General features: G+C 40.1%; 1 protein-coding gene across 1 annotated transcript; it reads right to left on the bottom strand.

Annotated features, from left to right (window-relative positions):
* Nucleotides 1-959: 959 nt before the first annotated feature.
* On the bottom strand, nucleotides 960-7466 carry LOC104400595 (beta-2-glycoprotein 1-like). The gene is made up of 8 exons (XM_010020708.1): nucleotides 7403-7466; nucleotides 6090-6266; nucleotides 5548-5644; nucleotides 4114-4190; nucleotides 3362-3550; nucleotides 2602-2781; nucleotides 1893-2090; nucleotides 960-1030 (listed from the first exon to the last, which is right to left on the bottom strand). Exons 1-8 carry the CDS (start codon nucleotides 7464-7466, stop codon nucleotides 960-962), a joined length of 1053 nt encoding a protein of 350 aa, XP_010019010.1.
* Nucleotides 7467-20731: the final 13265 nt, after the last annotated feature.

Here is a 20731-nt window from a genome sequence, read left to right on the forward strand (position 1 = left end):
ATACAGACATAAGCACAAAACTGGCCAGATTGGATCATACCAATGACTTAGTTGTATCATAAATCAAATTAAAAGTGCAGCTTACTTCAAAGCTACTTGATGACCAGAAATCATTACTGTTGCTCAATGGTGTAGAGTTATCTTTTTTTTTAAAGGAGTCAGTTACATTGTGTAATATTGAAACAGTGGTAAAAATTAACAGTTGTTTGAATCAATGGTTTCAGGTTAGAGTCTCAAAAGCATAAATAGAGATTCAAGTTATGCTTTGGAAATTCAAGTTAAAATCTCAAAAGCATAAATAGTTTTACTAACTTTTTGCTTTTTGTTTTTTACAAAATGGGAGGGGTTTTTGAGTGTAAAAATACCCTTTATCTGATGCTGATGATATTTAAACCATGGTTGGGTACAATTGGAAATCTCAGTCTTTCTACTTAGGTAAATTCTGGAAAATGCTTGGTTGATGAACCTCTGTCCATCTACAATTAAAAGTCCATTCCCTATCACAGGGGAGCAGTAATGGTATTGAAACCCAGCTAATTACTAATGATGAAGGCCTTACTGTATAAATCAGCTAAGAGCTAAAGGGTTTGATTGATGATTAGTTAATATTAAAAAAAGACACACTATTGGCTGAAAATCACTTTATTGTGAAGGGACTACTATTGAGAAAGTCATTAACAGTTGTGTAAGTTTTGGTAGTATGGAAGGAGAAGCAGCACTGCAGGGATTTTGAGGAAGGCAGGGAGACGAGAATGAGAATTAATGGCTGAAATAATGTGGCTTAGCTTTTGAAAAAGGCTGGTAGGCGTGGCGGTAGGGAGAAGAGCTGAGCCTGCATTCACAGAGTCCGGAGTTCACCTGGGAATTTACGCTTACAGGACCTAAGTTTTCCTCTCTTATACGTAGAGTATTTTGTCTCAGTAAGGCAGAAAATTCATACTGTATTGCTTTTCTGAGATTCATTCTTGGTCTTCGCATGGCTTCATGTCTGATGGGTCCTTCTTCACAAGACTTGAAAAAAAGCCACGTTCTGTTGAAAACAAGAACTTGGGTTAAATTCTTGAAACATGATAGCTGAAAACAATAGGTTTCATGGACCCTGCTAGGTGAGTAATCAACCTTTGCATCCCAGTAAAACCACTACAAGAAACACACTATTTTGGTTTCTATTTTAATGAAAGCTAAGCTTCATCCATCAGAAGCCAAGCCAAATGTAAAGAGAGCTGTTTTCATCATGCATAGGCTGTGTTTCTCCTTCACTTAAAAATGCAAATAAAACTTACAAGGACTATTCTATGCCAGGAATATTGATAAAACAAATGCCAAGCATTTCCTCTTGTTAGCAAACTTCAGAGTTTAGTTTGTTTATTTATTCTGAACACCTGCATGCCCCTGAATCAGTTCCTCCAGCAGCAGTTCCTCACTACAGCTCTTAGCTGCTTTGTAACACTCTTGGTCCAGAGTCAGACCAGTGTGTTACCAATCAACATAATGTGGGAATTATGCACATAATCATATGTCACCGGAATAGGAGTGAATATGGCAGGTTCTCAAGGCTGCAGCAGTGTTCAGGCTCTTTACTCCTAGAGAAGGCGTTGATCCAAGGCTTCATGAAAACCCAGAATACTTTACATATGGCCTTCTGTTTGGGCTAGACCACCTCCAAATGTAACACCTTCTAAGAACAGAACAGGAATTAAAGCAGGACTCTGATGTATCCAAAAGAAGTCTCGCTGTGCATTCTCTCCTTCGCTCAGGCCACTTCTTCCAAAATACCCAGTAACTTTAGTACAAGGCAGATGAATTAGCCAAATAGGGCTTGAAGATGAATTACGACATTGTACTTGTTATTCCAGCAATAGAAGCTGTTCTGCTATCAGCCTAGCTCGTACCTTTGAAACAGGCAGGGAGAGTAAGGTTGCCATCCACACATGGGACTGGTACAGTATAGGCACAGGATTTTTCTTTATTCTTGCAGAAGAAAGATACAGTTTCACCATGCTGAACACCATCCTTGAGGTCGTTCTGAACTCTTTTCTTCTCACCATTGTATAGTACTACAGCTTTCTTAACTGGTATTTTACATGGTCCTGTAAAACAATCCAGATATAAGCAACGTGTAAGGATAATTAGAACCCTGTTTTGTAAAGCGGGTAGATTAGATCCTGTCAGAAATCTGTACAAGTGATATTTGGGAATAGAAAATAATGTGTTTCGCACATAGATAGTACTTCTGCTGGTATTACAATTCTAAAGAAATTCAAACACTTAAATATAGGTCTAAAGTTTCCAGAGAAAATCCAGCCTCAGTAAAGTTTCTAATTATACTAAGTAGGAAAAGGAGATGAAATACTCAGACAAAATGAAGTTACATGGCTGGTTGTTGAAGTCAGTTCAGATACATCATGTATACAACATATAGTGTTGGCAGTGGTCTTTGATTATCAGGGCCTTGAAATTACTATTATGGTTTTCTTTTGAGGGCAGCTCTTGCACAAAGGAGTCGTAGCTCACTAACCATCAGAGTGCTGGTCTTTTAGTGGTCTTGCATACGTATTCAAGTTGTTTGATAGTGGTTTCTAACAGATAGCATGTGTTTACCTTTACAGGTTGGCTTTGTGGACCAGTTTCCAGTATTTTCACATCGGGAATGCTTAGGTCCTTCCAGCACGTAGCTGGGCTGGCAGCCGAAGCTGACACTTTCATTATAGTGGTATGTTCTACGAACAACAAACTCTAAGAATCCATTTTCTATTCCTGTTGGAGTGGGGCATGTGACAACTGTGGCACAAAAACAAAGCTTTATCAATGTTGCAGTTCCAAAAGACACGCTATGTATTTCAAAAAATACATAAAACTTTCATGGTGGTTTGTTTCAACCTCTTGCACAGGAAAACACAGTCAGAGGAAGACAGTTTAAAACCCATGATAAATAAATATTGCTTGTTTTAAATACACATCTGTTGCAATCTGTGGTTATATCCAAAAACTTCAGCTTCACTGAAAGCAGTGAAATTCTTAGGACTAAGGGGAAGGTTTTCTGTTTCTTAGATTAATCCTAGCACTTCATAGAATAAAACAGTCCCTGTGCTCTGTAGCCAGGCTCCTGTTCCCCTCTGTGAGCTACATTTAGCAGGGTTTGTTTATGTAACCTTTATACCTGCAGCAAATATTTTGTCAATCCCATGTTGCGTGCAGTCTGGCTAGCAATCACCTTGCATTCCCGAATCTGACTTTCAGAATAATTCTACTGTATATTTGCAATAACAATTGTGAAAAGAATCATTCAAGTTGCTCGTATAGTTTTACATATAGAATTCTAGGGAATATTGTTAGGTGTTGATAAAAGTACATCACTTACCCTTGCACTCTGGAATGCTGCTCCAGTTCCCGTTGGCCATGCAGGTGGCTGTCTCATTCCCAATAAGTGCGAGAGGAGGCACACATTCAAAAGTAATTGTGTCCAGGAAATTAGAAACATTTCCAGGTTTTGAGCGCCGGAAAGAAAGGACTGAAAATTCAGGCAGCGAAGGAGGTGCACAAGTCACCGCTGGAAAAGCACATAGGAGTAAAAGTTTAAAGATCAAATTATTACTAGAATAACAGGAGCAACATGCTTATAACCAAATTAACACACACTGCCCTTTGTGGAAGTGTAGCTATGAAAAAAAATCAGATTAAAAGTCTCAGAGGATGTAATTCATTATTTTTGCTGTATTTTTTCAGACGATATTATGCAGTATATTGCTTTTTCAGTGAAGTCTGTATGCAGGACAGCTTATAGCAAAAACACAATAGTTGGGAAGTCATGACAATATCCTCTTTTTATACACGGGGAGAATGAATTTGCGTGGATAAGCATCTTACCTTTGGCTGTAAATAGCACCCATGATTTGGCCTTTTGTAAGGACCTTTAAACCCTATTTCTCTAAAACTAGAATCCACACATCTGAAACCAAACACATAGGGTTCTTCTTGATTTTTCCTAACCATTTTTTGCATGGCACTATAGGAGTCCGCTGAATAAGAGCGTATGTAATTCTGAGCAACATAAAGGAATCTTTCTGTAATAAGAATAAGGATAGAGTAGCTCTTTAGTTTTTAAACACATACGTTGACACTGTGGAAGACTTCCACTCCACTTTCCATCTGCCATGCATTGGCTCGTTCTTGTCCCAACAAGGTTGTAACTGAAAACAGGAAGACCTGATTATCAGAAAGCTTAATGACTACAGAGAAGAATCAAGTTGTTCTTTGCAAGAAACATTACCAGTTCTCATAAACAGACCTAAGAGTCAGTTCTGAAATCCTTCTCTAGTTCTAGCATTTACTGACCTCAAAGGAAGTTAAGATTCAAAATCGTTAGTATTTGAGTATTGCAAGTATCCAGACAAAAGGCTTGATACAAGATGTTTTGCTGTTTCAACTATGTATTCCATCTTACCTATTAATTTCTACAATGGATTAATATGTGGATATATGTAAACAGTGAACATTGATCTGTGATTCCTATTGTAACTATTATGGTTTCCTGGGAGGAGTTCCTAGCTAATTATGGCAGTATGGATCAAGCTGTTACAAAGACCTAAGCACTCCTAAGAACTAATGTCACTGAGGTGCATTATTGAATTTTAATGCCGCATAGCCCCATTTAATTTCTATATGCACTCTGAATGCTTCTCTCGCATCCTCTGTACTTACATTATTAGCACTCACTCTGAGTTTTAAAGAAATGTGCATTATGAATCCACCATTCCAATATCACACAGCTGAAAACCAGTGGATTTTAATTAGCAAAATTAAATCAAGTCTCACTCTTAGATTTGGTGTCAATCTTGAATTTATATATTCCTTACCTTGCTTCTCTTTCACAGAAGGAAGTAGTTGAGGCTGTTGATGCTGTTCAGTGATCTCTATGCTATGTCTCACCTAAGGCCTTCACAGGTAAGCACTGTTTATTCATTCATTACCCAAGTAAAATGCACTGCATGCTACTATCAAAGATTTCCCTGCATACCAGAACTATTTTTCTTTAAATGCATCCTCATTCCTAAAGCTGACAAGTAGCCTTGAGTACAGGTGCAACTGCTCCAGGGGCTGAATTAGCATTAACCTCATGTTTTTGTGTATTGAGCTCAGAAAGGCATAGAAATAAAATCTTCAGTCTCCAGACCCTAACAGCGTAACAATTTTGATAGAGATTATCTTCTCTCTGCTGTAGGATTTCATCTCATGATGTAGTAAGAGGATTTCAAAAGCAGGGGAAAGCAGTCCAGAATAAATCGTTGCTTAAAAACTCTGCTGTTTTGATGTTTTCCATATCTGTAAGATATTGCTTTGCAGTAGCAAAACTCCAGAATGTTACAGCCAAAACCAAGCAGAGGAGGATCACCAGATATGCTTCTTTTATTAATTTCTAAAGTGGAGGTGGGTTTTTATGTGCAGTTTTCCAAGTTCCCTGGCTTGCATTACAGCAGCAGGTGATAGCAGAATGGAATATTGTGATTTAGGTTATTTATTTAACAGCATGACGAAGGGGACTCTTACCCTGGTTCACATGAAAAACTTAAAGAACTCTGATAGTGGAGGTCTGCAAAATCAATTTTTCCATGCGGCAAGGGTCCAAGAGTGGGACATCTCTTTGCTGTTAATTAAAGATGAAAAAAGGATAACATTCTTTCATGAGGTGTGAGGATAATGGAAACAAGATGATAATAAAGGGATCTTGGTGTATTTCTCCACTTCTGTGTACTACATTTCATAAGTCTAGTTGTTATACATTTCTATCAAAATATAGTAGGTTCAAAGTTTTTTGTGATTAAATAGTTACAAGCATTTGATTGTCTGAGGAAAATGACTTCTGTGCAATGAAATGATAAAAATGAACAGTGAGGGATACAGTAAATGCAGGTGTTTTCAAGTGGTGTATGTCATTAGAGTATAAGAACTGCTGAGCTGAGTCAGACCAAGGTTCACCTTGTCTGGGTCCAACCTTCATCATCAGGGAGCAGAGGCTTAAGGGAAAGTGTGGGACATGCGTGGGAAGATCCTTCCCCTGTTACCTGTGGGGTTGGTTTGGTTTTACTTACGAAGGCACAGCAGCGTGTTGAGAGGCCACTTGCCGGTCGGGAGGCAGGTGTACTTCCTCTGGCCGTTGTTGGGAACAAACCCAGGCCTACAGGTATATTCTACTTCCTCACCCACTTCATACACGCTTTTATCTACATTAATGGTGGCAAATAGCACTTCTGGTGGTCTGGAACAGACTGGAGGAAAGGAGACACTTTACTAGAAACTGGGCAGAAAACTGGAGTTGGTTTTATTTCCCAAGTGGAAGCACAGGTTTCTGTGCTACAATATGTTCCTTCACTGAGCTGAACTGTCCTTCTGTCATCTATAGGTACATAAAGTACTGAGGCAGCTCATGGCTGCTGTAAGCATTAGCCAGAAAGAAATACGTTCTTGCTCTTATCCTTGGTAGCTCTATCAATGCCCCAGTGAGATTTTGTGTCACTTTTTTGTACTAGATTTTACTTTTGCTTCAAAATGGATTTATGAAGGTATTCTGCAGAGTCAATTATGGTAAATTTTCATGGGTAAAAGGTGAGAAGGACTTAGAACAAACTAATGCATTTCATTTCTAACCTAAATTAGTTTGGTGGGGTCAGCCTGAAATGAGATTTTTTTCTTAATTAAATTTCTTTTTCTCTGGTTCCCCTGATTTTACTGTTCTTGGGGCACTCAGTTACATTAGACAGTTTGAATCCAAAACAGCTTTAACATGTTGACAGCATGAACAAATCATCACCCAGAAAGTGAGAACAGGAGGGGAGCAGTGAGGGAGGAACGGAGGGTGCAGACTGCTCCTGCCAGAACATGGAGAGAGGTTCCTGCTGGGATTGTGGGGAGAGAACAGAGGGACACAAAGCTCATGCTGTAGAAATGGATGGCAAACAGAGAGAGAGAGAACATGAAACAGTGCCCAGAGCCCTTGGTGTGGGGGAAAGAAGGAGAAAAGCAAGGCAGGAGCTGTGCGAGGCTGCCCCTCTAGTGAAGGGGAAAGCGAGGTGAGCTGGGCAGGGAAACACGGCAAGGTTAACTCCCAGCACACACAATGCCCCTCAGCCTGCAAGCAGCCTGGTTTCCACAACTTCTGTCAATATTTCTTTGTTTTCCTCCATTTCACTCTCTTGTATACAGCAGCACACCTCACCACGGGAAGAGACAGAGGAAGGAATGGACGGGAGGGTAAAAAAACCCAACGGATACAGCTTTCAGAGCAAATTCACATTTAAACCAGTTGACCAGAATTGTCTAAAGTTAGCTTTAAAATCCTGTTTCTTCAGCTTCCCGCATTGACACTTGAGAACAGCATTGCCCTTAGAAAGTGGAAGACTCTTACCTTTCACTGCAAGAGCACAGTGGCTCAGAGCCACGGCGCACGCAACCAGTGTCAGGGAGTACATTGCTGCCGGCCCACAAGCGTCCCAAATGACCCCCAGTCCAGTGTTTCTTCCCTTAAAAATAAAGGCACTCACAAAAGGATGGTTACATATTAACTCTTTGTATTTATTCCCATCTTGGTAAACAGAAGATAAAAGGTTCTTTGTATTGCTTGTAATTAAGGATGAAACAACCATCACATGTTGTATTGGTACATAATGCAGGGATTCAAATAGCCATCTCTGCTGAAAACATCTCCTCTCCAGTTGTTTCTGCAGAGCATCTCCTGTTAGGACTGCAGAGCATCTCCTGTTTTCAAAACCAGATGGTTTTGAAAAAAAACAGTATTATCTTCCCAGTATCTTTAGAGAATGAGGATATTTGGAATACGACATTCGATCGGATAGAACTGTCATCAAGAAACTCTTGTTTTATCATTTGAACATGTATTTCTATGACTTCTGAGAGTTTTAACAAAATCTTTTTACGGCAAAATGCTATGTGTTGGAGTGACACTTGTATTGTCATATGCCTCATCATAAGCGATGATACCAACTTCACTCCAGTTTACATTCCATTAGATCTGGCCTGAAATTTCAGGCTTCAGGGGCCTGTTTGATCGGACTTGTAGCATCAACGAGCATCTTTCAATTAACAGATAGCTAAAAGCAGCAGAGGCAGTGCTCACAACACCAGCGCTGCAGGAAAAGTGAAGTAAGGACTCTGCACAGTGCTTATGTGTGACAGGGGAGTCAGACTTCAATCATATTTTTGGGTATTAGTTTTGAAGCTGCAATTTGGGGTCATCGAGTCAAAACTCCACAGATACCAGCTGAGGTTCTGATTGCTGCAGTTCTCCTAATTTAGCGGATTTTAACTGCAGGAGCATCTGAAGTGCAACCAAAATAACATTTGTGTAATCATTGTTCCACAGTTTGGTGTTTCTAATCTCAGTATCCTCCTCCCCTGCTGACTCACAGCCTGTGAGGGGGAGTGAGGGACATTTGAAGCTCTAACGAGCAGCTAGGTTATGTCAAACTCTTACTGCTGTGATCTGAAATAGTTTGTTTATTTTTGTTTTAGAAAGTTTCTCTGTTTCCACTTAAAACACAATTTTTAGGAACAACATTATTAAATGATCAGGAACATGATATTCTTCTCAGAAAGTAAATGCTGCAAATGGCCTGCTTAGACTATTTACCAAATACAGAGTGTCAGAGGGCAGAGTACCACTGCTAAATCAGCAGAAAAAAGCCTGATTTCATTTTCTGTATCTACATCTGATTATTTTCCCATTTGTCCCAGCCTGCTTCTTCCTCTTCTCTTTCTCTACAAAATTTCACAACTGTCTTTTCCCTTCCCAACAGACCGCAATGCTGTAATGAACTTTCTTGTGTCTGGTCTAAATCCTTCCTCAGATCTGCCTGCTACTTTGATTGCATTCTTTTCTGTGTTTAAAATAGCCCAGGGATAAATGGGCACAATTTTATCTATTTCAACATTGACCATACGAGCATTTCTCACTGTGCTCAGCAGATGGCAGAGCGTACTCTACCATGTACCACACAGGTGCAAACCTGAACTGAAAAGTTTTCTATAGTACTTTGAGAAGAGGAGAAAAAAAAGGGTTAAATTGCACACATATGAATTTTTCCGTAGATTTTGTGTGTGATAACTTTGCTGCTGTAAAAATTGGAAGTAAAACTGAATAATTGCATGTGGATTTGAAAGGAATTAATATTTAAGTATGCATTTCACATAACTGCGTAACTGCCAATATTGTGATTCTTCTTGCAAATGTATTTCTCTGTAACACAAACATGAGACTATATATTACAAATAACTGTGTCTTTTCCATTAACTGGAGAAGACATAATTATTATTGTATGGAATCACCCTGGCAGAGCATGAGCAAACCAACCCAGTTCTTTCTGTATTTGGTGGTAATATGCAATTATATATATCATCTAATTTTCCATCAGATCCAACCCACTCCTTTAGCACATGTGCTATTTATTATTATAGCTCCTATAAACCAAATCATGAAGCAAATTTTGTTTCATTAGTGACCACATAAATACTACCATAAGTAGTAGGAAAGAAATGGTAGCTGCAAGCAGAGCACATAGTGTGACAACAGCCTGAGATGATGTCAGCTAGGGTGATACGTGGAGTATCAGTTTCACAGCAGTCTATTTGTTACCTGGGTTTGTGCTAGCATCACCTGAAAGAAGAATATGCAGGAGGGATGTGAACGAACTGGCTTTGCAGAAGTAGTCCTGCCCAGACAAAAATACGAAGGGCAGCATAGCAGAGATCAGGAGAGTGTTTTTGCAAAGACAGCAATTAAATTATGAAGACCAGCATCACTGGCTAACCAGCACAGTTTCACTAAGGAATAAGAGAACGGAAGAGGATAAGCCAGCAAAGGCCTTAAAAGTGAAGGTGAAAGCGTCATACGGAAGAGAAGGACGAAAAGGTATGCTAAAAGAAAAATTATGATGAAAACCAGTCTATGCAGCAGCAGCATTCATTGACACTGGGGTCAGCTGGAGCTGTCATGGCAATAGGAAAAGACATGGAATAATCAGGACACAAAATAATAAGGTAGACAAAGACTTTCAGACAGGAATTGGTCTCTTCAGGAGACATTATGCAAAAAGTGTGCAAGAACTAGACAGCCTGAAGGTCAGTGCGAGGTACCAGTTCCTCAGCTAATGAGTCAGACCTTATGTCCTTCCTCTAATCTGTTTTTCTGCTCCTCCAGTTGATGCTGTAATTTTCCTGATAGCATAGGGTATGTCACACCTCCGATCCTGCCACAGGCTTCCTGCAGCCCGTCCTTCCAGACAGCAAGTGTCAGGGCTGCATTACCCACCATTCTCAAGATTTTATGACTGTTCTCCAACCAAAAAAATGTACAACACAGGCAGTTCAAGATGCAGGTATTTCCCAAATCAACAGGAATGTATTAATTAGGGACACTGAGGCAGAATATTGAAGACAGGCCTGACTGCATTTCTCCTTTATGTGCCAGCACCTGCTTGCTGAGGCACTCATGAAAGCTGGCCTTGGGACTGAACTTGGACCAACAAGCATGTCCTTTTACTGAAAAGATAAGATATTCAGATTCCAGCTTCCTTTTGTTCCTTTTGTTTCACATGCCAGCTGCTGGGTTTTCATGTGTACATTTCTCCTCGGGATTATGAAGAGGTGATGGTCAGATGGCAAACGGACATATCCGTGTTCCTCTGCGGGAGCAGGTGTTAAGTCACGGGTCCAATCATTAGCCTTCATTTTGCCAAGATAGGTCTCTTAATATTTGTTCAAAGTTCATTCATGCACTGCACAAACATTTTTGTCACCTCTACTCAACACATCCAATATTGAAGCGAGTGCTCCATTGCACCAAAGAGATAACAAATAAAAAATAAGAAGGTAAACTGAGTCATTTTTAGCCTCAAAGAAAAAGAATTGGTTTTGGTTCTGGACAAGTTGAAACCATTGTGACTTGTTATATATCACTTGCATTTCATATTTAACGCTCAGATAATTTGCAGATACGTATTTATTAGCAAGATATTCAACCAGCCAGAAGCTGAGATCCAGTTGCAGTGTATTATTTTCCAGTGAAAGTTTCTATTTCATGTGTTTGGAGATGTTGTAAGAAAACACACAGTAGCAGATACTGACCTGAAAGAATGTCATGATGACATAAGTAAAGATTATTTTCCATTAGTAGCATATTTTTGGGGCAAACTGCAGTGCTTGTTGCCACTGATGTTTCAGGATGTCTTTTCTGAAGTTAGCAAAATAATTATCATTTTAGTCCTAGACTTTAAATCACATTTAAGCACCCACCAGTGTACAGGAAGTGTAGTATGAAAATACCCAATCCCGCATTAATCTGAGGTGTCAGAGGGCTGACACTGACAAATTCTCTGGGTGATAGCAGGCCTATATTCTCTTGCAGAGAGAGGCATGAAGGTGTTCTGGTTTTCACACACATTAAGCTCACAGTGTACAAAACCAGAGAGCACTTGAAAGCTACTTCCCCCTCTCCGCCTTCTCATTTCCTGCACAGAAAATCCGGAGAATCTCTCTCACAGTCCTACTGCGACCTAAATATTGTGAAACAGTCTGTTCCTCTGATAAATTTATCAAAACCCTCTCTAAAAAATCCTCTGTTAAATTTCTTCATGGGAAACATTAAACTATAAAGCCTTGGGGGCAAATTAATCTCTGTGAGAGCTTAAATCTGCAGTGACCAGATCTGCAAGGGACAACTTTTGAGATGCGACGTAAAAGCAGAGTAAGGAGGCACAGACCTTCTCACCCTGTTTTTGCCTTGTCCCACCTTTTGCCTTTTCCTCAGTCGAGATAAACAACTGCACTCAAGGAAGAAGCCAGCCAGCATAATGGCAAGGTCAGAAAAGACAGGGTGCTCTCCGAGCTCAAGCCAAACTGTTCCTCTTCTCATCAAGCTTGAAAAAAAAAATTCAAGATTATCTATCTTCATTATTCTTCTGTTTTCTGTTAAGCCAAATGCCACATGCTGTGACAGCAGCATCTGGCCTCAGGGCTTTTAATTTCTATATATGTATATGTTTTGCCTCAGGTTGTCATCTTGTTTACAAGCCGGGGAGAGCTCAGAGCTGGTCAGGATCTGATGCAGGTTCTCCAAGGGAAGCGTGTGCTACAGGAATGCACTTTACACTTTCAGAGCATCAAAACTGTCATTGGCATTTTACCACTTTGTGATCCAGCCGAGCAATCCTTGCTAGTTGTCATCCTAGGATGACTCCATCCCTCACGATAAAGGATTTCTCAGGGAAAACGAGAATGCTTTTCACTTGCCTGTGCCTCCCTTGGCACAGGGCCATGATGCTGTCAGAAAGCCCAGCTACCACCAGATTTATTCACTGCCATTCTTTGGTTTTCCCAAATGATGAATAAGAGGATTAGCAATCAAGAAGCCGTTTGGTATATTCATCTATGTTAGAAACTTCATTGAAAAGTGTATGTGTCTGAAATCAGCCTAGAATCGATGTATTTGGCTGTGTCAGAGGCACCCATTGGGATCACCTAATAAATTGACAGCTTCAATCTAGATAGGTCCTATGATCTCTATTAACCCGTGGATATCATCTGTTAAATTCTTTCTGGGCAGAAGTCCAGAGTGTTCCAGATGAATAAATTTACCTTCTTTGTGATTCAGCTCCTGTCCAGTGTAATCAAACAGTAGATACTGATCTCTCTTACGGTCTAACTCAAAACCTTCCCAAGCCAGCACGAGTCTTGTCACTGGCTTCATTTGGGGCTTTTTTTAAATGGGATTTAATCAATGTTTTTATACACAATTTGAATGAATTTATATGCAATTAACAAAATTACAGGATTAGGATTTTTCCCCAATCCTTATTACTCAGCACGAATAGTTGATTCTAACTTTTCCTTATGTATTTTTAATCTGCTATTCTTAGCAAATGTACTTCAACAAGGGGGATTCCTCAGTTCATTGTTGACTGACAAGTCTGAAAAAGCTAAAAATGTAGCCTTAGAACTAAAAATGTCACAAAATATTGGATCCAGAAGGAAGGCCACTGACTTTTACAAGCTGGTTTTTAGGAGTGTTCTTGATATTTAAGCAGAAGTGGATGAGTTTGGGGCTAATGCAATAGGAAAGATCAATTTGTCCTGGGTGAGACATTTTGCTAGAAAAATCACACTGCTGCTGAAGCTCCTCACACACCTCTGCCGAGGTGGCCTATGGCTGATGCTCATGACACAGCATTATTCTGCATCTGGATCCTGTTAGCAGACTCCTACTGTACCACAGAATATGGTACTTTCATAGTGGGGACCATTAGAGAGGAGGAAGATCTCAATAAACTAATTTCCCTTTGTGACAGCCTCTAATCTCCAGCAATAAATCCCGGGTGAAGCCTTTCTAAGAGGAAGCAGATTTTGAAGGGGCCAGTATCAATAACTGGAATCAGATTTTCAGAAGGGCTCAAAATCTATTTAGACAACTAAATGAAGGCCATGCTTTTAAAAGTGCTCACTGTATTAAACTACATTTGTAGTGTATTGGGTTCTTTGGAAAATGCAGCTCACTCTTTCAGTTTCCAGAAGGTCAATCAGCTGCCTTGAAAATCTCGTGTATGTACCTCTGAAAGTTCTGATTCTAGTGTTATAACCTGCATCATCATCCAGCCAGGTTTTTGTTGGAGTTTTGCATTTATTTTGTAAATAATGTTGTGTAATTGTAAAATAATTACGCAAAATAATGTTTTGTTATGTAAAAATAACAAAAGTAAATATCACAGGTCAATTTTCCTTTACTCATGGCACATGGAGATTTTTCACTGCCCAGGGAGACACGAAGATGCTGCCAGCATTTTGGCAACAGAACGAAGTAGAACTGCAGTCGTTCCAGCATTGCCAGCACTGATAGCAGTGACATTCTCATAAATTTCAGTTTTGAAAAGAGAAGTCCAGATGTTTTGAAAGGAACAGTTCCCAAGCACTCTACAAAGCACAAAATATTTCTAATACAAGTTGAAAATGTGCAGAAAGCAAGCTGCCTAGCTCTTGTCTCACAGAGTGACACAGTCAAGGAATCCCAGGCTGGTTTGGGTTGAAGGGACCTTAAAGCTCATCCAGTTCCAACCCCCTGCCATGGGCAGGGACACCTTCCACTAGAGCAGGTTGCTCCAAGCCCCTGTGTCCAACCTGGCCTTGAACACTGCCAGGGATGGGGCTGCCACAGCTTCTCTGGGCACCCTGTGCCAGCACCTCAGCACCCTCACAGGGAAGAGGCATATATCTTCCTTCTGTGCTTGATCTAAATCTCCCTTCTTTCAGTTTCAGACCCAATACATCTGGAGCAAAGTCCACTGGCACTTGCATATGCCAAATGTTGTCCCAGGTTTTTTTTCCTTAGCAGCATTGTGGGGGAGATGTCTCATTTTTAAAATTATGTTTTCCAGAAAAAAACGATGTTAAACTATAATTCATGTTGAAAGAGCATCTGTAGCATTTTATTCACATATAAACAGCAGTTTGGGCTATTAAGGTCATCATGCCTTGTGAAAGGGAATGGGAGCATGAGACTTCTTAGTGCAACCTAAGGAGATGTTCCCTTGTTATGATATGTATTAGTCTGCTAATCTTTCCAGTCTTTAATCCACAATACTGGATTAAAGGACCAAAAATAGTCAGTACTGTCGTTAAAGGACAGATTCTGGGGTTTTTTGGAAAATTAAAATTCCAGTGGAGAATCAAATGTCTTAAATGCTGAGAAACAGAATCCTTCCTTGTGTTACGTCTCTGCAGCAGAGAGGTTTTCCAAGCTTCGTTTTTCAGTTAACTGTCACTTCGGGGTTTTGAAATGGTGTTTCTTAAATTAATGTCAGCTTGTTTTGTGCGTCAGTGTTTTCGCTTCTCAGTTCTAAAGCAAACAAATATTTTAAAGCTGTGTTTGTCCAGCCAAACTCTCGTCATTTCAGTTATTAGTGTTTCCATAAGTGTAAACACTTGTGTAGAGCACAGACGGACGTGGTGTAATTGGAAATCATACCATTGAAAATGGTGTTCTGCTTTCTCTGCGTCAACATGTCATAATATAATGGTGGCACAGAAGGAGGAGTGAATATCCTGTATATTCCAGCTGATATGATTTTGTTTGCCTCTCACATTTAATTCTCTGGAATAAATCAAATGCTACATGAAAGTTACTATTTCTTTTATCTATGGTAAATGGTATTCTGCTGTCAAAAGTAGTAATTTCAAGTACAATATATATAATAGCTATTTACACTTCATCTTCACATGGCAAAATTCTACGCAGCTTACTCTTGCAAAATTATCATCCCTTTCAATAGGAGATATGTGGGAATATGGTAAATAAAATATACCACTTTCTGTTCATATTGAAATGGTAGGAAATTCCACTTTGACTTCAGTGCCAGCAGGGTGACATGGCCCATGACTAGCATAAGGAAACTGTTGTCCTGCTATGCCAGGAGCTATCTGGTGCTAGACATGCTGATATTCCAAAATGGATGTTTTCCAGCAAACAAGCAATATAAAGTAATTTACTCTTCATCAGTTTAGTGTCAGAAGAGCACACTGGAAAATCCGTCAGGCTATCAGGAAAAGGCTTCAGAGCGGTGTAGTGAATCTGCTACCCCAGTCAGGTTTTGATGGACGTTCTTCAGGGGATCGCCTATAGACATGCATATGTAGTTCCTTTTACCTGCAGAATTAAACCACCACCCCCCATGTTTAGCTTATAATTTTAATGCAAAAAGACTGTGAAAATAGTGTTTGGAAGGTAACTTTTTGTCAGCTGGCAGTGATACATTACATATTTTTTCTTTAATTAACAAAGACAAGGAAGGCTGTAGAAGTGGTGGTGCTGGTTCAGGCAGGGCCCATCTAACCCTTCTTGAGCAGTTTGTCTCTAACACGGACCACAGGCGCACACCTAAGGAGAAGTGAGAAGAGGGCAAGCAGATATGGTACTTCCTCCTAAGAATCTCTCACTTTCTGAGCATCATCTGTGGTCTGTGGTTAGTAACACCCAGTGTTGGTTTCTCCCAGGCCTCCTTGATGCCCTGAGCAGGTGGAACCATCCTATACCAGCACTGGATTCCTGTGTTTGGTTCTCCTGGGATTCAATTGTCCCTGGCAAAACCCACCTACTTTGTTTCTTACAAATCTGTGTGCCATGTTTCTGTAAATAAATAATAAAGGCTCCCTTGTTCAGTTGGTACAAAAGAGGTTTGTTCTTTCTTCTGCGTCGTTTGAGGGCTTCATTTGTATTTCAAAGTTTGACTCTGCTTTTTTTCGTGTACAGTTAAAGACTGAAAATTTGCCTACACAAGAGAATTGTTCTGATGCACTCAAAAGAATGTGAACTACTTTTTGAAAGACATATTCAAGTTTCCAGAGTGATTGCTGGTGGGAAGGACAAAAGCTGCAAAACAACAATAACGGCAAATCCTCCAGCTGAAGCAGAGATGTTTATTTATACAATCTAGAAAGAGAAAAAAGCTCATGAAACATCCCAAAGGACCCCCATCACATTTCAGTGCAGAACAGCATTCAAGCTCTGATTCAGCTCTATAACTAGGGGATATTTTCCAAGCTCCTAATTCACCCGAAATATGAGAAAAGAAAGCAATAGTTTGTCACTCACCGTTCTGATGAGAACACTGATACTCAAAAAAAATGTATTTTGCATGCAACATTCTGTATATCATCAGCCATTTATTTCCCATTCTATGGAGAGCTGCTGTGAGGATAATTCACAGGCAGCTACAAGCTGCCTGCAGGAGGAATGGCATTGGCACCACTTTCCAGGAAACTCAAGTTGAAATAATGGCATCATTTACACGCTGCAAAGGAAAATGGGATTTTGCTGATTAGGATGTTTCAATGATCTGTGGCAAATTATTACTTATTATGACATGATTAGTTATTATGATATGCCAGTTTTTCCATCAGATTTTTTCAGAAATATTTCTTCTGTGACGTTTCATTTCTCATAGGACTTTTTTCTCTGCACTTAGTCTTCTTTTTGACCATATTTTATTACATACATTCAAGCTTTCACATTAGCACCTGCGTGTGTGAGCAAGCTGTCTGTGGGGTAATTTAATAATCAAATCTCTCTAATGATCCAGTATTTCCCAACCTGCAAGCTGAATAACTTTGAGGGGAAAAGAGCAGAGTATCAGTGTGAATACAGAGAGAGAGACAGAGTTGTGCAGACTGTAAGTGCACAGATGCAGAAAGACGCAGAAAGATGCAGAAACCGGTGTTGATACACAGAGACAAAATATTTCTACCTTCTTCTCACCACTGAGATAACAGACATACAAATACTCACACAAAGGTATTTATTTATGTTAGGACATCTACCTTTTCCTAAAGGAAACATTTAGGAACCATTGTTGCCGAAGTATCTGGGTAAAAACAATAAACAGTGTGGTTTATAAAGTGTGGTAAGACCAGGAAAAACCATTGGAGTAGTGGACATAATCCCATAATTACTGGTCAAAACATGACAAACTTATGAATGGGAGCTTCAACACTAAACTCTGTAGGTGATTTCAAACAGAGAGAGAAAAAAGTACGTGCTGCATGGAACAGAAATTAGGAAAACCTGGCTTCTGCAGGTTTTCTCTGAAGTCCATGTATTAGTGGAAGCTGGTAACTGCTTTTGACTTCATTATGGCAAGTAATTATTCCACAGTACTTCCTGGTAGAAATGCCTCATAACCTGACTGTGTGGAAATTCCTTTGGAAGATGAGACTGAGTGAAGCAAAGCATTTTTAGGCAGCAGGTTTGCAATGATCAAGGTATCCCTCTTAAAGGGGATTTGGAAAATAGCAGCTTGCTCTGATAACTCTCTAGAAAAGGAAGTGGTTGTAATTTGCTTTGAAATGTGATGAGAAATTAGGTTGAGAACTTCCTTATAGGTCTCAAGCAGGAAGTGACTCCTGTTTGTTGAGTATTTCTCACAAGCAGGAAATAATAAAAGAGAACCACAACTGCCAAAGAACTTGAAGAAGGTGTTCTCCTTGGCTTTATCTTCAAGTTGATGCAGTGCAGCACGTGGATAGGGGCAGAACAATCCAGACACTTTTCCCCTAGGGAAGGAGACACTTTTTTATTGCTTTTTGATCCAAAAATAATACAGGCAGTAACATGCTGATCCAGCAGATGAGTAAAAAGAGAAGGCATTTCACAGGCAGCAGAATGACTCTGAGAAACCTCTTTCAGAATGAACACAGATGCTTGCACTTACAGACCTGGCATGGTATTGATGCAAATATAGAAAGGGTTTGAGAAGTTATGCTTGTCACAGCAGTAATCAGATTCTTCAGAGAAAAAACTCATAAGCCATCCAGTGGGAACTTCTATCAGGGAAGAACTCTCTAGGATATTATCCAAATATTCATACAGGAGTAGATTTGTTCTCAGAAGATCCTGTAAATGGCACTTTGGAGTCAGGAATACTGAAGCTGCTTGCCAGGAGGTTGGAAAAGCTGGTGCTCTGATTTAATAACCTGAACACAAACAAGGATAATGCTGACTCCTTGTCCAGATGGCCTGAATCAGAAACAAACTGCAAACACTACCCTAAGCTGAAGAACAAGTCATGGGCTGCTGGTGGGAATGTGCGTGCTCAGGAAGAGCTGGCAGACGTCTTTCCTCCAGTAATGTGCAGAAGAAGGATCAGTTCCTGTGTCTCCCACAGGACCTGAGAGCAGAGTAGGAAAAATGGGTGGCCAAGCAATTAAAAGCCTCCCAGCAAGAGGATGCTGATGTTACAATAGCATGTACCAGAAAGGCCTGATGAATGGAACACAGTATCTCCTGGTAATATCTCTCTAAGAGTATCTTGGTTGTAGTGGCAAATCTTGACATTTGAATATAAGGGAAGAAAAGATTAATATATATACACCTATAAAAAAGCATGGTGTAAGTGGTGTGTATCCAGAATATGACAGTAAGAGGAGTTACATGTTACATACCGTCAGGGACAGTTGTGTTGTAGTGGTTTACTTACTTGTCTGAGGATTGCTGTGTACACATAACAGATGTTTTCTCTTGCCTGATGTGTATAATCACAATGTACAAATAATCATTAGGTTTGAGATAAAATGGTTGCTTTACAGAGCCAGAGTAAAGTGATCCTAATGCGATCGTGTAGTGTCACGTATGGTGTCGTCTGGCTCTTCCCTGGGGCCTAACAATTGTCTGGTGCTGGAACTAAGAGCCTGGAACTAACAGCTCACCGATGTTTCAGTGAATGAATCTTGAGCGGGATCACTCTCAGGAAAGGAACTGGAATCCAAAATGATTCAGTAGGTTTGTGAGATTTTAAGGAAGAACCAAACGTACAGATTGCCCCAAATCTGACATAATGCAAGATGCGTGTGATTCAGATTCTCTGGTTTCGGTAGCCGTTTGAAATACAGCACTAAAGGAATAGAACCAAATACACTCCATATTTCTTGATAGAACACTTAACGAGAGAACAAAATGTTTCTTAGTGCTCCTCATGCTTTGGCATAAGTTAATTAAGGCAAGAAAAATCCATTCCCTCAAAAGAGAAATAAGAGATTTGAAGCATGTAGAATAGGTAGAAACCAAATCAAAATATTTATTTTGCTGAATTACAGATCAAATTTAAAAGTAGCTGCTTGTAAAATAATAGTCCATGAAGCAAGGGCATATGGAAGCAGTTTACAGGGCACCTGCCTTGATTCCGTATGTTAAGAAAAAAGCTTAAAGGGGTTATCCCTGTCACCAGTTACTTGATGAAAGGCCATGGACATGCCTGTTCAGCCAGGCTGGCACCTAGGATTTAAAATTAAGAATAAGATAGTGTATAACAAGTTATTTCTGTTCTCTGGTGCACTTTTCTGTTCTTATGTGCACTTTTCCCATCAAAAAAGACTTAATTTGACGTAATTAGCTTGCTTTCATTCTCGTGAAATAAAGCACTACACATGCTTACACAGACAGACTCAGGAGTCTATCACCGTGACATATTGCAGTAGAGGAGCTTTTAATCTGGATGTTTCCCATAGGTGAAAATTTGTAGCCAAGGGAATAACACTTATTAAAAATAATACAATTAGCCCTTGTTTTCTTTGCTTAAGGCAGATATTGTGGGTTTAGGTTAACATGGTCATGCTTTACGTGCTGTTTTTCTGAATGTATAGAGATCCTGTAGAGACTGCTGTATGAGGACGTATGGGTGCCACAGGCAGATAATGTTTCTGTGTCCGGGGGCTTGTGAACGTTTCATGTGTCATGTGAATAAGCAAAGATGATTAATAGATCCTTTGATCTATTATTTTATAGAATACTTTATTACATTGTTGGTGCACTACCCTTTGTGCATATATTGGGTGGATGAATTGGTGAGAAAGTCTTGCTGTGCGTTTCCTACACATGTAATTGAGGGTACTTGTTGAGGATATCTGTATTATCTGGTAAATTAAAGGTAAGTGACACGCTTCAGTGGGGTAAGACGGTGCGACCACTCTTCCCTTATCAACCCGGTGGTGTCGTGTGATGCACGGCTCTTCAGAGCGGCCCCGGACACCGTTTCCATGCGTGCTTTTGGGTTTGCGAGGTGCAGGAAGGTGAAAGGTTTGAGGAGCAGAGCGCCCAGGCTGCACCGCTGCCTGTTGTGGAGCAACAACCCGCCCAACGGTGGGTGCAGGAAGCCGCGCTCCTCGCGATGGCGGCGGGGTGCTT

Source organism: Nestor notabilis, unplaced genomic scaffold (assembly GCF_000696875.1).
Source record: "Nestor notabilis isolate BGI_N333 unplaced genomic scaffold, ASM69687v1 scaffold30878, whole genome shotgun sequence".
In the NCBI taxonomy this organism is placed as follows: Eukaryota; Metazoa; Chordata; class Aves; order Psittaciformes; family Psittacidae; genus Nestor; species Nestor notabilis.